Source organism: Psammomys obesus, unplaced genomic scaffold (genome assembly GCF_907164565.1).
Source record: "Psammomys obesus unplaced genomic scaffold, mPsaObe1.curated_primary_1811, whole genome shotgun sequence".
NCBI classification, from domain to species: Eukaryota; Metazoa; Chordata; class Mammalia; order Rodentia; family Muridae; genus Psammomys; species Psammomys obesus.
In genome coordinates, this window is record NW_026590767.1 from 4390798 (window position 1) to 4408625 (window position 17828).

General features: G+C 47.3%; 2 protein-coding genes across 4 annotated transcripts in view; one reads left to right on the plus strand and one right to left on the minus strand.

The window, feature by feature from the left end:
* Positions 1–17828, minus strand: part of Ctbp2 (C-terminal binding protein 2) — a 126781-nt gene that overhangs the window by 98625 nt on the left and 10328 nt on the right. The gene's annotated exons all lie outside the window — the stretch shown is intronic.
* Positions 14442–17828, plus strand: part of LOC129678153 (translation initiation factor IF-2-like) — a 13097-nt gene continuing 9710 nt past the window's right edge. The window contains exon 1 of the mRNA XM_055608851.1: positions 14442–14503. Within this exon, the coding sequence (XP_055464826.1) occupies positions 14442–14503 (62 nt within the window). The remainder of the gene's footprint in view (positions 14504–17828) is intronic.

The window sequence follows — 17828 nt, forward strand, 5'->3', positions numbered from 1 at the left end:
ACACACACACACACACACACACACACACACACACACACACACACACCAATGTGTCTTCTCTCTCACACATACACTTCACCCAAGTATCTTCTCTTTGTCTCTCTCTCTCACATACACACACACAAACACACACCACATATAGAAACAAAAACTTGAGATCTCTTCCCAGGAAAAGGAACAGAATATGGTGGTGGGAACACACAGGTTTCCACATGGCATGGAAGCTGGTTAAGGCCAGCCCACCAGGCATCTAACTCTCTGACTCCAAGCCTTGTCTGGGTAGTGTGGCCTTTTTGGCTACACTTTTTGGACCTAACAGCTCTGTTAGGTCCCTTTGGAAGGATGCTACTAAATATTACGTGACTCTAACAAGGCTGCCATTAAATAAAGTGGGACTTCTCAATCCTAAGTTCCCTTGTAAGCACGTGCAACTGTGCTTACAAGCCTCTCTTAGTACCCAAGAGGCTTTTTAAAGTATTAAGTAGAGAAAATACACATAACTTTCCAGTTAAAACATAGTACACAGACACTCTAAAAGTCTCTAAAAACATAGTACACAGACACCTCTAAAAGGTCGAGGTGGCAGCCACTCCATTTTCATTGCCAGATGGTAGGACACTGTGATAAAAGCATATATATATACTTTCGATAAATGACTCAACTACTGTGAACCTTGATGGAATTCTAGCTAACTCTCTCCTCTTCGGGGAAGATCCGAAAAATCACTTAGCGGAGGCTCTTGGTTTTAGAGGCATCCTGAAATCCTAGGAACAAAATTAGCCTCCTGTCCAGAACTGCAGAAAAATCTCGATAACTGGCTTGATTGTGAACAGATGTGTGTTGGATTTAGCATCTCCCACAGACAGAAGCCAAGCCAGGATTGTGGGAGAAGGTAGACGATCTGGGAGACAGAGAGAGCTGACCATCCGTGCAGTGTAGTCCAGAGACGGCAGGGGAGGTGGGCAGAGACAGGAGGATTACAAACTTAGTTTTGACCCTGTCTCAAAACAGAAAATAAAGAGAAGTCTACTCGAATGAATTGCCTATCACACGAGAGGCACCAGGTTCAATCCCTGGCACCATAAAACAAAACTCAGAGCAGCATTACTTGATCACAAGCAAGAAAAAACAGCTGTCAAGATACTGCACAAGATTGACTTCATGACCATTTGATTGCAGAGATGTTAAAATATTGTCAACCAGTGAAATAAGAGTACTTATTGAAGACCTCCAGTAAGGTTAGAAACACAGAAGCCCCCACTTCGCAGATTAAAAACCTGGAAACTTGTCTGTCACTCCACTGGCAGAATTTGGAGGGAGTTTCCAGCTAGCCTCTAAATCAGTGCCCGGAGCATAGCTCCCTACACAGCCACTTCCCGCCACACAAACTCCAAGACTGTGCCAAGCTCCAAGACCTCACACCCAGACTCACCAGGCACTTCTGTATAAAAGTCTTATCAACTCTTTAATTAAGAAAAATAAAAAATAAAAGCCACTAAAACACAAGTTTTCATCTGTATAACACTTTATACCAACAAAGTTCCTTGACATTCAAGTGAGAACGGATGATGTACAAAACATCAAAAGAAAGAATCCAATTTGGTAAACTGCTGAGTGTTACTTTCGCATCCTAATGAATTTAGTTTCATAAGCACAAATCAAGCAGACGGCTCAAAATTCTAATAGGATGGTAGAAATGAAACTTGGAATGACAGACAGCTCTTTAAAAAAATGAGTTGTTTTTTGTTTTGTTTTTTTTTTTTTAAATCAGAGTATGGATGCCATTAAGGAAAAGAATGTTAAGGAGTGACTTAGTTTAAAAGGTCTGTGTACATAAACTTGTCTGGACAGTGGCTAGCTAAAGCAGCAGGGAATTTGGGGAGCGGGGAGATAGGGGTATCCTAAGGGTTATAGCCTCCATTGGTGAGCTGAGTTTGCAAGGTAGAGTGGGTGTCTGATGTGTGCTTGCACGCAAACACCAGTGCTTGAGAGCTTTTTTACCCCTGTGCAGGCATGTTCTTGCAACAGGTGCCTGCTGTGTGGCGCTAAGCACGCTGCAGGTGAGTCTGCACAAAAACCAACACACGGAGGCCAGCCACCGCACCTCAGGGTCAGAATCAAGTGTAGATTGCTGGGCAGCATCGAGATGTTTGGAGAGAACATGGGGATGTTAAGAACAAGGTAGACCCAGACTATGCTTCAATCTGGGTCAAGCTCATCACCACACAGAAAGCATTCAAGTTCAAATCCCAGAGTCGAAAAAAATGACTCCAAGTATGCAAAATTAGCAGACTGGATACACAAAACCAGAAGCCGGGGAAGTACACTGAATCCCTGGCCACATGCTCTGCAGACTAGTGGGATGCAGACAGGGTTACCTTAAGCTGACTGAGCCCCTCCATCGGAGAGCAGAGGCTTTTGGTTTGGAGACTGTAATTAGAACACATCTGAATATGATTATACAATAAATTATCACTATGTGAACACAAGACTGATCTATTGAAACAGGACAAGAACACTACCTCCAGTTGTTTTTATGAAGAATCCTAAAGCCTAACCACTTCCCTGAAACAGAAGTATAGCATCTCTCTGCCCAACTTGGGAGCCTTGGGGACAAAGACAGCTCATCCCTGTGGAGCCCATTGTATGGAGATCAAACCCAAAAAACAGTCCTGTATGCAGGTGCTCATCACCACTCATCCCAAGACTAGACAGCTTATTCGTAAAAGCAAAAGTCTGTTTCCAAAGAGAAAGCCACACAGACACTAAGACAGATGTTCAAAGGTATGATGACCGTAAATGAGAAACTAAAAACTACATTTCGAGGCGAGACCAGGAAGCCACATCAAAGCGGTGCCCTGGATCACAGAACCTGTGTTTCTAGCCTGCTGTGAAGGGGTAAAAAAAAGAAAGACAATGAAAAAAGAAATCAAGACTGTCCTAAGGACTAGATTAAGTGCAGTGACTCTGAAGGAAGGGACCTAGGACCCACCAACCTCTCCCTGTCAGTAATGCTGCAGCTTCCCAGCTCCTGTGTAAGGATGAGGCTCACAGTGTCCCATGGAAGAGTTCACAGCAGAAACAAAGACTGAAACTTGGGCTAGCTCAAGCCCACCTGTGACCTTAATGGTGACCCAACCCAAGGAGGAAATGAGTGGAAACATTAGCATGGACCACCTGGGTGATTCAGAACACTCTGTTTCTTGCTCTTTCTCTGCTAGGGATGGCTGTGGTTTCAACCAAGTTTGGGGTTGATCCAGGTCACCTCGGGCAGGGGCTATGTGCCACTAGATCTTCTACTGGCAGGACTCCTCTGAGGAACAGCTTTCTGACACAGCAGTACAATGTTCCCAGCACCAAGGTCTGTGGGTTTGTGTCAGGAAACCAACCAATTCACCCTCCAGCTTTCCCTACCTTCATTCATTACCTGCTCCAGAGAACATCACCTCCCAGGCCTCCAGCCTTTGTAGGCCAAGGATAAGTTAGTTCCTGGGGAAAACTGCCCTTTTCCTACGAAAGGGCACATGACCTTTGGCCTGTGCCTTTATGGGGTTCAACCTTTCCCTCCACCCAGGTTGGAGCACTGGAAGTCCCCAGGGTGCCCAGCCTGAGTCCAGCACTAATGTTGTTTCCTAGGCAACAGCTGCTTTCTTTTTCCAGCTCTCCAGGGACCAGCAGAAAGATCATTCCCATCCTCACATCTACTTCACAAGGGCAGAAGAGAGGGGCTGGTTCACTTTGAAATCCAAAGATGCTAGCGAGACTGACATCAACTATCCCATAGCAGCCTCATCCTATAAAGTATCTCGGTTTGGAGGATGGACAGTGACATAGCTCTATGAGATGACCCTCTCCCCGTTGGTGAGGTATCCCTTTTCAGAGTAAAGTGGAGGGGGTTCATGGTACTGCTCTACTGCCTAGCCCCAAGGGAGATACATACCGCCGTTCAGGTGGGCCATGAGGAGCTGAGGCTCTCACGGCAGCCCCTGTGCTCTGACCCTGCAGATCCTGGAAGGCAGGAAAGTCAGCGCTGCTAGCACAACCTTAACACTGAGTGTGCCTCCCAGGCCCAGGTGAAACTGAGAGACGGTGTTAAGCGTGTGCTGGTGGTCCATTAGAATCACCTGAAACTTTTAAGCTAGCCGAAGCAGGTCTCTCCATCGGCCACTACCAGTCTGGGAGGGTAGAGCTACAAGTAGAAGCTTCCCAGGTGATTCTCTCAGGCCCACACAGGGACGAGGATTTGGAGTCTGGAGCAGCCTGGGAGGGAAACCAAATGAAAGAAAGGGGCTGTGGCCTAGCCCCTATCCTTGCACACATATATACACCTCAAGGCGTATATATGAGATACCTCCTCGAAGGACTCCCAAGTTCCTACCGCTCAGTTTATTTGATGGCCTACTGCCCCCACCCTCTGTAGCACGAAAGAAGGACAGGAAATGAAGCCCACAAACCTGTTCTTGTGGGCACTCTGCCCTTCCTACCTCCCAAGCCTCCCACTTAGGGCTGATCTGCTCCAAAGCAAACTCCTGCAGGGAATGCTTTCAATTGGCCTCACTGCATATCCTACATGCCAGGGCCTGAGGAACTTGAACCCAGTGGTCTGTTACAAGATGTCATCCCGAACACTACTAATCCCTCCTCAGCCCCCCCCCCCCCGACATGTCGGAGCAAAGACAGAACATACATCCTCCCAGAATGGTAACTGGAAGCTTTCCTACTGACGTAGCCCATGCCTGAGGAAGAGCCAGGTGACTTCAAATGGACTCAGGGCAGGCAGAGTGGGAGGCCGCACCCTTCGTCCCACAACACCCCCAGGAAAAGAACTGTTTACTTATTAGAGTCTCATGTTCCTGTGCATTCTTTTACTTGAAAATCTTAAGTTTTTGTCAGGCAGTGGGAGTACACACCTTTAATCGCAGCACTCGGGAGGCTGAGGCAGGTAGATCTGACTTCAAAGCCAGCCTGGCTGGTCTACAGAGCAAGTTCCAGGACAGCCAACACTACACAGAGAAACACCCCCTGAGTCAAAAACCGAAATAAACAAGCGCAAGTTTCCCAGGTGGTCAAAAACCAAAATAAGCAAGTGCAAGTTTCCCAGGTGGTTTACACAAAAAAAAAAAAAAAAGAAGGGCCCACCACCACCAAAAAACAAAACAAAACAGGGTGACAGGAAGAGATTTGTAAAAGTTTTTGTAGTCTATGTACCAGACCAAGCCGGGAGCCTTTAGCTGGTGTGGCCCCAGTGACTTCAGTGCTGCTCTAAGGACCAGCAACCCATCCGCACCTTGCCATCCTGCCCCATTTAGCTGCAGCCGGTTCTCGTCATGGATGGGGAGCTGTGCATTCCAACATCAAGGGTCAGACTTTATCTTCTAAAATGCACAATGTGCTCCGGCCAAAAACAAAACAAAAGGCCTTTCCAGGATTCGTTCCAAATTCCTGAAACACACTGGGTGGAAAAAAAAAAAAATGGAGCCCCGTTTCCTCTTATTTTTTTAATCTTACACTGGCTGTGTTTATAATAAAATAGAATAACTTATTTATTTGCTTACCTTACTTGGAAAGACAATAAATTGGAAGGGCTTCATAAATCTCACAGGGAATTCCTTTAAACAAGGATTGTCAACAAAAACCCGTAAATAACCCCTTGGCAGCCTTGAGCAATCACCTCCAGCACACAACTATCATTCCTCCTGCCTTTGTACTGAACCACACTGGCTTTTTCTTATGCAGTAAGGTTCCAAAAACATCCAGTCCAGAGTACAGGAGGGGTCTTGAAGCAAGGCTTTGACCAGTCTGATGAGAATCACCTTCGCAGTTCAGAACCCATGAAGATCCAGTCTCGAACAGAGGTTTCAAGGACTGTGCTAAAAATAAGTTCAAATAAGAGGCTGAAGGAAGCTTGGTGGATAATCAAACTGCACTCTAAAAAGGTCTGCAGTAATCAATTTACATATCACAGGAAAGGATAATTACCATGACTAAAAGGGACAGTTCTCCAAGCCAAAAGGTTACAAAGAAACTCAGCCCAACTAACCAATATCCAAAGTGATTAAATATGTACTTTTCTGCCAGGCTCAGACTCAAAACTGCTGCACACCTTCACCTCAAGACCTCGACTTGGGTGTGAGATGCACACAGCTTCAGAAAGGAAAATATGCTTGACTGTGACATCTCTTCCCGCAATTGCTTAGCAGGACAGAGTAACAATTTTCAGTCCTACTGAGGTTCCTATATAGCAAAGAGTCAGTGTGATGTCTATATAGCTGGCCATGCTTCACTGGTGCCTGCTGGGTAACAGAGTCCAGCTTGTGGGGTATGACATTAATATACTGAGCATTACCAATCTGAAAATACTTCAAGATCCACAACTTTTCACCTGAAACATTCTACATCAGGCGAGCATCCATGTGCCAAGCTGCTCATGCTACATACGGTTAACCACTTCCATTAGTAGAGGCAAAACATTAATCAGCCCTGTATGAGACTCAGGATCTCATTATGTATATGCAAAAGATCTCATGGTGGGGAGGGGTCGATGGAGAGACGGTTCAGTGCTTAAAAGCACTGGCTTCTCTTCCACAGTTCCCATAACCGTGCTGGCTCACAACCATGTCAGTTCTGGGGAATCCAATACACTCTCCTGACCTCCACAGCCACTGAATGCAAGTGGTGATGCACAAACACATATGTACAGAGTAAACCCTTCCTTTCTTTTTTTGAGACAGACGTCGAGGCTGGCCTCAGATTAGGAGATCTGCCTGCCTCTGCCTCCCATGCGGCGGGAACTAAAGGTGTGCGAGGACCACCACCACATGGCTTGTAACAAATAAATCTTTAAGAAAAAAAACCTCATGTATAGGCAAATAGTCCCAAAATTAAAACAAAACAAAACAAAAACTCCAAAATTGGAAAGCATTTTGGATAAAGGGGTCTCAACTGTGACTATGAGGGAGCCAGCAAAGATATTTCCATCTCTCTCCTGCCTCAAATGAAGCTCATTTATGACTGGTATTATTTGTTAGGCCTTTCTGGAAAAGCTCCTTTTAGTGATGGGGTAATCTACAACATACCTTGGTCTTCTCCACTGAAGACACACTGGAAACTTGCAGCTTGAGGCCAGACAGGGCACACTGGGCTTCCCTCAGCAGCCCAGCCCTCAGGCTGTCTGCCCTTCTCCAAGAAGCCAGCCAGCGGGGGCTTTCCAATCCACAAGGAACACTCCCACCCAAAGGTAGAGACAGGACTGGAGGCTTAACAGAGAACTGGGGGGGCTTGTGCCCAGGACACCACCAGACCCTGTGGCTGCCCAGCCCTGAAACCTCGCTGAGCTCCCAGCTTTGCCTTGAGTACAGCTCTGGCTGCTGAGGTCTGTGGCTTGCTTCCTGTCGGGGATGACAGCTCTTAATAAGTTTGCCAATGGTCTTTGTGCCAGCCAACCACTTTCCTCCTTAGGCTTATTTTTAAAGCTTATTTGAGGTATGATGGGGGAGGGGGGGATGCATGCACCTTTGAACGATCACCACAACAACTGTGGTGATAAAGAGATCCCTTTCCAGAAGCTCCCAAGCGCTGGGCCTTGTGGTCAATTAAATCCAGTCTTCAACTTGTCCCATAAGAAATCCCAGGGATGGAGGACAGAACAAGCCCGGGGAGGAGGATGGGGTGGGGACTCCTCTACTCCTCAGGCCCTCATGTAAGACCTGTGCAGAAGCAGACTTCTACTCAGTCTAGCACATCCCTGCCATGCTTGCCCCATGGCCCTGGATGGAGCCTTTAGGTATGTGCCCCAGCCCTGAATTCCAGAAGAAGGTGCCCGTATGTCCACCACCTCCCCTGTCCAGCACCTCAGGTGAGCATTCCAAAAAAGCCAAGGCTGCAAAGGCATTTGTCTAAGGCAGCACTCCAGGTCACTCTTGGTCTCAGCTCCCACTTATCTAAGGGTTTGCCAGGCAACATGGGATCAATACGATCGCGTGAATGCTGGCAGAGGTGGACAACCAGCCCTGGGCTGGTGTGATTAATGTTAAGAGGGGGAAAAAAAATCACAAGCCTAAATAAAAAGAGGGTTCCAGCAACAGTCAGTAATTTAATAAATGCAATGACTCCCCCACTTAATCATCTTTAAAACTCATAGTCAAGGTGGGCATGGTGGCACACACATGTAATCCCAGAACTCAGGAAGGCAGAGGCAGGCAGATCTCTGAGTTTTAGGCCAGCCTGGTCTACGAAGGGCGATCCAGGACAGCCAAGGCTACACAGAGGAACCCTGTCTCAAAAAATAAAACAAACAAAATAAAACAGAAATTAATAGCCAAGCCAGACAGCACCTTTAATCGCAGCACTTGGGGAGGCAGAGGCCTCTGTGAGTTTTAGGCCAGCCTGGTCTACAAAGGGATATCCAGGACAACTAAAGGGTACACACAGAAACCCTGTCTCAAAAAAAAAAGGGGGGGGGGTTCCTGGAAAAATGGCTCTGCTCTTCCAGAGGTCCTGAGTTTGATTCCCAACAACCAAAAGGTGGCTCATGACCATTTGTAATGGGATCTGATTCCTTCTTCTATCATACAGGCATACATGCAAATAGAACATTCATTGCATAAATAAACCCTCTTTAAAAAAGTAAATCAGAAATGTTTCATACTTATAGCCATGTCACAAACAGATGGAAGAAAGAGAATATTAAAACTGCAAAGAAAGTAAATGGTTTTCTACTCACATCTCAGAGTGCAACAGGGCAGTGGCCCAGTGTCTCACTGGCACACTCCTTCCTCCCCCCTCCTCCTTCTTATAAATAGTCTCGTATGTACACAGTGATGAGTGAAGGAGGCATGGTGGTCTTAGGACTGGACACAGGGAAGGGGGACACCGCTCACTGAGATACCCTACCTATACTCCACGACCTGCCAAGAATCAATGCGGCTGACTTTGCCCACCTGGGAAGTTCTCCAGTTCCCAGGGCTTTTCACAAACCACACTCCTTGCCCACAGGAAGGGAGCTGGCCCAGCTGGCCTCTACCTTCAGTAAACAAATCATGACCTAAGCGCCACCCAGGAGTCCTGGGAACACAAGCAGCCTTAGCCCAGGGCAGCACACACCCAGCTCTCTCCAAAACTGCTTCCCTTAAGGAGAAAAGATGAAGCCGTCAGTGTCCTGGTGATCGCTTGCAGCCCCTGCTGGATTTGGAGCTGTGGTAGACAGAACAGACACCTGTTCCCAGGCCCTTCCAAGACAGGCTGGCGGGGACATTGTGGAGAGGCTGTGGAAAGGCAGTGAGCAGCTGTTGTGTGTCCCCAGGGAACCCAAGGACCACGGCATGGCCTTAGATGCACCAGTCCCTCAAGCGTGAGCCCAGAACTGCCTACTTGAGATGGAAGGGTACTTTGAGCTGACAGGTGGCTTAATGAGGCACATAAGACTTAGGTTTCAGTGACTAGCTTTTGATGCTATCTGTCTAGTATGAGCCAAAGTCTGTCCTTAAGTCCTAGGCATGCCTGGCATGGCACTGGTGGGAGGTCACCCAGGCATGCCCATCTGCTGTGCCTGCTCTCCTGGGAGGCATACACAAATCCTTAGTCATTACAAAGCTCTTGCATGAATGTCTACCAACTTTTACTAACCTCCTAAGTTTTTCTACTAACAACAAAACAGGAAAAAAAAAAAAAAAGGTAAGGGTGCTTGCTTACTGCCAAGCCTGACTATCTTAATTCCATCCCTAAGGCAAGATAGTGGAAAGCAAGAACTGACTCCTGAAAGTGGTCTTCTGACCTCCACATGCATGCATGGAGTCATACAGGGAGAGGAATATTTTCCTCAGCACAGAACTGTTTTTGCAACCGAGAGGTATTTATCTCATTTTGCAAATTCTGCAGACTTGCACACCACAAAAGTGAGTTCCACTGTCTACTAGTATATCTACATGACATTGTGGGGAGTTGGCACCCTTAGAAAATGAATATCAATGACTTTGTGGGATAAACTGTAAAGCTCCTTAATGCAGCAGTGGCCTTGCAGTCTGGCTCTGCAACCATGTATGCCAGGCTCCCCAGGAGGCACTGAAGGGAGCCCAACCACAGGAAAAGGGGCCTGGAAAATGAGCTTGCAGATTCTCAGACTTACAATGATGCTACAAACAGGACAGTGAGGGAAAATCTCCTGGCCAGGGAAATGAGAGGAACTCCCTTCAAGTCCCTTCCCCTATCAGTTCTAAGCTCATCACAAGTGCTTACCCATCACAGCTGGCACCACCACAGCCCTTTTGAAGCTCACTCCAAACCCAGGGGTGTCAGGAAGAAGCAGCCCCACCCCACTGGCTGGTCGGTGTTGCTTGGGGAACTACCTATCCCCTAAAGAGAGCCTGTACTTGTGTGTGACTTGCATCAGGACCCTCCTTAAACTTCTGCTGCTGAATCCAACTCTGTCCCAAAAAAGTATACGTGTGGCAGACCAGCAACTCCTGAGTTACCTGAGGGCAGGACCTCAGAAGCAAGCCCTCTCATCAAGATACAATGGGACACCATGGAATGAGGCTTGGGCCTCATTAAGGTAAGTTTCTGCCACGATTCAGCCATGCTCTAAAAACAGCACAAACCACCCCTCTCTCTCTGCTCGCAAGGTCCTCATCTATGACTCGGGACACAGCAGCGCCTGGCACACAGCAGTCCTCTCTTAGAAGGCATTACAGTGTGTACCAAACAACCAAGGTCCTGGACAATGTACAAAAATCGGCCACCACCTGCCAACTGGAATACCCTTGAGTCCTTTGCCACACAATCCAACCACTGTTCCAGAAGCAAAAATGACCACAATCCATCCTCCCATGGATGCTGCACCTGAGGGTAATGCCAATCACCCCTAGGATTCCAGATGCTTCACCCCTGCCCACTGCATGACTGTCACCTGTGGATCCCAGGGCTTGCTTCTCCCGGTCTGCCCTGCAGCCAAGCTTCACATGGGTGCTTGCAGCTCCGCCACGTTATACCCGCATACTGTAAGCACACTGATTCAATTTCCCTGGCAGAGCAAGGGCTTTTATATGCAATAACTTCAGCTGGGTGTGTATGTGTGGTGGCACATACCTTTAATCCCAGCACTCAGGAGGCAGAGGCAAAAGGAGCATGAGGCCGGCTAGCCTGAGCTATACACAGCAAGTTCCAGGACAGAGCTATAGCTACAGCTACACAGTAAAACCCTGTCTTATGTGGCTAGGCTGTCTTACCTGCTGTATAGCGGAAGACTTGAGTCTTCTGCCTCCACTTCCCAAGGGTTGCATGGGCCACCCAACCTGGTGGGTGCTGGGGATGGAAGACTGACTTCACAAATGCTAAGCAAGCACTTTATCAACTGAGCTACATTTCCAGGCTCTGGAGACCTCTCAGCAGCCTGCCATCATCTTCAAATACTGTCAAAACTCAAAGCCAAAACTCCCAGACATCCCTTCTCTGCGCACTCATCCTAGCCAATGCTCCTTACTCCAGAGAGATAGACACAATTAGGACCATCCAAGAACTTTTAACACTCACCCACACCCTGCATGAGACCATAATGCCAGGGAGCTGGGGTAGCCCAGCATGCCCAGCAGGTACCTGGAGTACACATCTGGAGATGTTGCTCTATCCACACACAGCAGAAGACAATCAGGTATGCTCTTTTCTCCCAGTAGGTCCAACCCACTACAGCTCTGAGCCTGGGAATGACCCACATCTTGTTTCAATTCCAGCTGGCCCTGAAGTTCCAGGCCCCTCCTCCTGGAACTATAGTACACAGAAGATCTACCTGATTTTACAGGTCAAATAGGAATTTTTAAAGAAGGGACTTTATGTGACAACCCATACTGGACATCTTCATTTAATTTACTAAATTATAAAGCTTTTCCAAATCGCTTAGATAGTTCCCCCAGAAACATCCAAAGGTTTAATTTAGGAGTGTACAAAACCTAATTGGACTGTCTAACACTACAGTATTGCTTATTGGAGGATCTCTGCTCATGCATTGGCTCTATTCTGTACTTAAGCTCTATTAAGATGTCTGTATGTGAGCAGATAGGTGTGCTTGACTTCATAAGCACCATAAATCACAAAGCCATTCCTTTGGCCCACCAAAAGCAGCCCCCAAAAGGAAGTTGTTGGGCTCCAAAGATTCCACTTTGCATTTATTAAAACAGACTCTCCCCCCTTTTTTTTTTCCACAGATGTCCCTAGTTATATACCCAGGCTTCTTTAGTGAGCCAGGAAACAAGAGTTCAGGTCATGGTCACAAGAACTATCACAATCACAGCTGTGTGACACCCCCAAAGCACCCCAGAAAGCAGCTAGCCTCACCAGGAATGAAACTTTTCTGCCCAAGGTCCCAATTACCAACCTTGTACTCAAGTAAACTGAGGTCCTTTCTGTCTCCCTCATCTAAAGACTGCTATGAACATCCTTTCAAATTCATTTCCCCCTGTGGATTCAGGAGACTACCACAAGAGGCTTCAGATTCAACTGGATAAGCTCACACGTGTATACACACACACACACACACACACACACACACACACACACAAACAGCCTTCAAATTCGTACACTTCCACCCATCCCTAGACTCAACATTATCTGAAATATACACAGCCATTCTTTATACAGCTTGGCACCAGTGGAGAACCCACCTCATGGTCTCACTCTTTCCAGAACTGTATGAGGCTATCCACTCGGATTCAACAGTGTGGAAAGTGGAAAGCATGTTCCTTACTGCAATCACATAGTCGCATATTGGAAAAATTAAATAAGCCAATGGGTGACAAGGCATTTGTACCAACAAAAAACAAGGGAAGGGCTGGAGAGATGGCTCACTGGTTGAGAACACATTGCTCTTGCAGAAAGAGGGTCCATGTTCAATTCCCAGCACAACCATCCATAACCCCAGTTCTAGGGGATCTAATAGGCACGCACATGGTGCACATATATACATTTATTCACATAAAGCAGAATAAGTGAATCCTAAAGAAATCGAGATAGGCGGTTGGGTGGTGGTATATGCTGTAATCCCATAAGGGAGGGTCTAGTCAAGGTCAAGCTTAGTTAAACATTGAATTAAAAGGCCAGCTTCAACTACATGAGTCAAGGAAGGAACGAAGGAAGGAAGGGAGGGAGGGAGGGATGAAGGAAGGAATCGATTGACCAAGAACCTTGGAAACACTGATGATGAAACTGCCTCAGTTGCTCATACAAAGCCCCAGCAGCTAAGAAGGCTAAAGCAGGAGGGTAACTTGAAGTCTAGAGACCGCCCCGGGCCACACAGTAAGACTCTATATCATGACAAAATAAAATAAAGAAGGGTTTTCTACAAAATGCATTCACTGTCATTTCTGAAACACTGAAGGTATCTGTTCCCAAATCTGCTTGAGTGCCTGGTATTATTATCAAACAACGCTATCTCTGCGTGGTTGCATAAAGGTAGATTGGGTTTGTTGGCAGAGGCACAAGTATCCAGGCTAGTGCTCCCATCAGCTGGTATTAGACACATCAGCTTTCATGAAGGGCATGGGAGCTGGCATCTATAATCCCAGCACTGGGGAGGCAGGTGGGCGGGTGAAGTTCCAGGCCAGCCTGGGCTAGAAGTAAGACCCTCTCAAAACAAACAGGCAGACTTCATACATCCATCTTTGACGCGCAAATGTAGATATTCATGGTACACTTCACCACGCCAAGTCTTAAAGTTTCTTTCCTTGCTGGCATGCCGTGACTTGACTGTCAGTACAGGCTCATCTGAATAAACACTGCTGAGTGTAGATACAGTTCAGTGTCAAGTCCATCTGCACATGGAACCAGCCCCAGAGAGTAACAGACACGGGAAATTTCCTCTCAGGTTCCTAGGATGTCTGGTGATGTTCTAGTGGCTTTTAAAGAAGACAGAAAGGCACAAATACATGCTTCAAATTTCAAATGTATTCATTCAATCTGGGGGCTATTCAAGCTATATAAAAACCTCCCTTCAACCACGTTGGCATGCCAAATGTTCAATAACTAGACTCAAATGTGTGGGTGTAGCACTGGGGGAGTGGTTTGTGTTTAAAGAAAGACAGACTGTGTGGTTGGCAGGTTCTGGGATGACTACAGGGAGGACCACCTGGAGGAGTTTGCTAAAAATACAGATGTGGAGGTTTGTCCAACATGATGGCATGCAGGGCCTAGGAGACAGACTCCTAGAAGGGGTGCCCCGGGGGATCCCCCCTGCCCTGGCAGCCAGCCTCTCTGGAACCACCCAGCCATCAGGTCATCCCTGGGGACTGCAGAAGTCACTCATGTGAAAACCACCAAACCCACAGCCAACTTCTTAGCTCAAAATGCATAAGTCAACCTGGAAAGCAAAGGCAGAGCAAGGGCTGGTTCATCAAAGGGTCCTGGCACTCACCCAGGGGAGCCCTATGTGATACTGGGAGGTTTCTAACTCCACCCCCATGCCAGGCTGCAATGCGGAGGAAGCAGGGAACCAGAACTGCGAGCAGCCCAGGCAAGGCAGGTGAGAAGTCAACCTATCACCCTACAACAATTCTGTAGTAAGTGCACTGTTCCTCCCGCTGGGGCTACCACCAAAACCACAGTGGCAACAGAACCAACTATGCAAATGCCACAGGCACTGGCATTATCTGGCCTTACCCACCCTCTCACAGAATCTGCTGAAGGACCTCCTGGCTCCCACACATGGCCTACTATACACATGCCCTTGCCCTGAAGACCTCTATTTTCCAAGGACATCTTCAAGGACCATCTTCAAATGAAATTTTGCTAGTCTAGGCTGCAGAGATGGCTCAGTGGTTTAAGAGCACTGGCTGCTCTTCCTGAGGACCCAGGGCTCACTTCCCAGCACCCACATTACAGCTCACAACTGTCTGGAGCTCGAATTCCAGGTGATCTTGCGACCTCACAGGCATACATGCAGGCAAAACATCAATGCACCTAAAATAAAATAGGTGGTCCATAAAATGACCAGTCCTCCTTGGTGATAACAGATAGTATCTTCCACATTTGCCCATGCACACAGCCTCACCACACATACCTGGAAGCTGTTGGTATTGCCTAGAAGAAGCAGCTCATGCTAAAACTGTTATCAGTCCACAAGGCAGGCCAAGAGATCTTTTCTCCCCTCAGGCCCTGGGGAGTGTGTTGTTGTCTCCCTGCCCATGCTGTGGCTCCCTACTCTGTGCAGTGGGAGCTGGGACCCCAAGGTAGACCATCAAACCCTGGGCCATTTCCTCGGCAGCACTTCCCCACATTGGTCGTCCACCAGGCAGGACAGCCAATTTTCTTTCCTTCCATGGAAATGGAATAGGTCTCCAATAACACATGAATATTTTACTAGGCATTTCTTGGACTTAGCTACTACACAGTAACATGCTGCTGTCTAAAAACAAGTTTTTGTTTGTTTGTTTGTTTTTAATTCATCACTTTGGCCCCATTAACCAATGAGATGAAAACCAAAACTGGTGTCCATCCCTAGGCTGGTGACTACATATTCTGGGAATCCTTATACAAAGAACCCCCAACCCCTAGTCAGTCCTGAGCTGGTGGATTCTTTCTGCTATTTCACACCCTTTAACTTTCACCCACTCTGAACTGCACACTAGGCGTAAGAACCACAGGCTTACTTTATTTTACTATAATAATTTATAGTATATTTTTTTTTACTTAACAAACCAATCCAATACATCAGCCTGTTCCAAGCCCACGAGGTAATGTTTATAACACATCTCTACCACATGTTCAAAAACTGAAGCCCCTGGAAAGGGCTTGGTGAATATAAATGCAGGAAGGGTTGCAGCATTTCCCATCCCATCTTTGACACTCTTTCTAGAATAGTCTATCCTGTGAACCTTGATGCTTCTACTAAGCTCTAGAAGGGTGTCTGTCCTGTCTGTGTCTTCTGAAGGAAAGAAGACAACTTTCCTAATATAATTCCTCGTGGTGACCCACACCAAAAAATTATTTTGTTGCTACTTCATAACCAAAATTTTGCTGTGGTTATGAGTGGTGATGCAAATATTTTGGGAAGATAAGTTTGCCCAAAGAAAGAGGTTGAGACCCACAGGTTGAGAACCTCTGTACTAGATCTCTTCCTCACCTCAACACAGCACAAGCCCCCCCCCCACCCGTGTTCCCCAAGTGGGCTTCTGGGTCCCCAGAGCAGTTTACACATCACCAGGTTGAAAAACTCCTGGAATGCAGGTTCAAGCCTGACCCTGCTCTAGGTGACAGGAGTTGGGAAATCTTTTGCCAAGCTTCCTTTTGGGTTTGCAGTTATGAACTTACTTTACGCTCATAGGCCTAACTGGCATGCACGGACAGAGCCTAACCAAATAATCAGGAAATCGCTATATCCCCTGCAATCCTTATACACAACAAACTGAGCTGTAAGAAGTTCCCAGTCGTTAAAGGGGGGAGGGAATCAGAGGCAAACTCAAATGAGTTTGTGACAGTTCCTTGTGGAACACCTGGCCATTTGGAAAGGAAAGGAACTGCCCAGTAGGCCAGTACAGATACTCAGAAAGAGAATCTCAACTTTCTCCTGTACCTGTAGACCAGCCTTTCCTCGAACTCACAGGAATCAACCTGACTCTGAGTGCTGGGATTACAGGCGTGGGCCACTATGCCCAGCTAAACTTTTTCTTTAACATCTTCTCGCTTTTGTTTGTCGTATTTTAATCTGATGTCCCATGGCCTAGGCCTGAAGAGTTAAAGCCAAGACAGGATTATACCAGCAGCAGCAGCCCTCTGTGTGGTGTGAGGCACAATAGAGAATTGTTTGAAAACGGGGGTGGGGGTGCTTAAAATAGACAGAAATATAATCATTACCCAAGCTGGAGCAGGGCCAGGACACCAGGGCAAACATGAGTAATTTGTTAAGCGACACCTCCCGGCATGTCAACCTCAGTCAGGGTCGAACTCATTGTGTCCTCAAGCCCCCAGTCTCTCAGCCCCATTCCCATCCCCAGCATAACTATAGGGATTTCCCCAGCTTCACAGACACACACCTGTTCTGATAGGGAAGGAAGGGCTGCAGAGCAGGAAGGTACTTTTAATGAAAGCCTGTTTTTCAGGAAAATCCCTACCGTAAGGGGGGCCTTAGGTCCAGGGCTCCTGCCCTGGGTGCCTTTCCGGTGAGTTAATCACCACAGGGGCAGGGTTAGGCTCTGGATTTTAGGACACGCCCAACTTCGTGCCATTCCCTTTCAGTTCTCATCGCCACTTTGAAAGGAAGACTAATCCTTTTGTTCTGCAGAATTCACTCAAATTCCTTTGCTAAGGCCAGTGTTGCACAAAAGCCAGGCTGTAACCTAGAACTTCCTTGAAAGGAAGTTTTTACTGGTTTTACAGGAGTGGAGCAGACAGACCATCCCATCCTCCTTAGGGGAGATCTCCCTCCAAACATCTACGAGCAGAAACTGAGGAAAGGCTTGCTTGCTCAGTGTAGGATTCACCCCCCCTCAAGCCACTCCTCCCCCTCAAGGGAGGGGGCAATCACCAGAATGGCAGTGCCTGCTTAGAGACCAGGCTACCTAAGCCAGCCTACCTGCTGAAAAAGCGATGCCAGTCCCTAAGCACTAGGCGTTGCCCACGTACTCTGGGAGGTGGGGTGGGGTACATTTTGGAGGCATACAGTGAGCAATGGTGAGTCTGTAAACCCAGAGAATTCTTTCCACACAGCCAGAAACTTCCACAGATCTCCCAGATCTGCAGAGTCACTTCAAAACTGGTGATTAACTGACTGTTCTTCCAGAGCCTGGGTTCAATTCCCAACACACACACACACACACACACACACACACACACACACACACACACACACA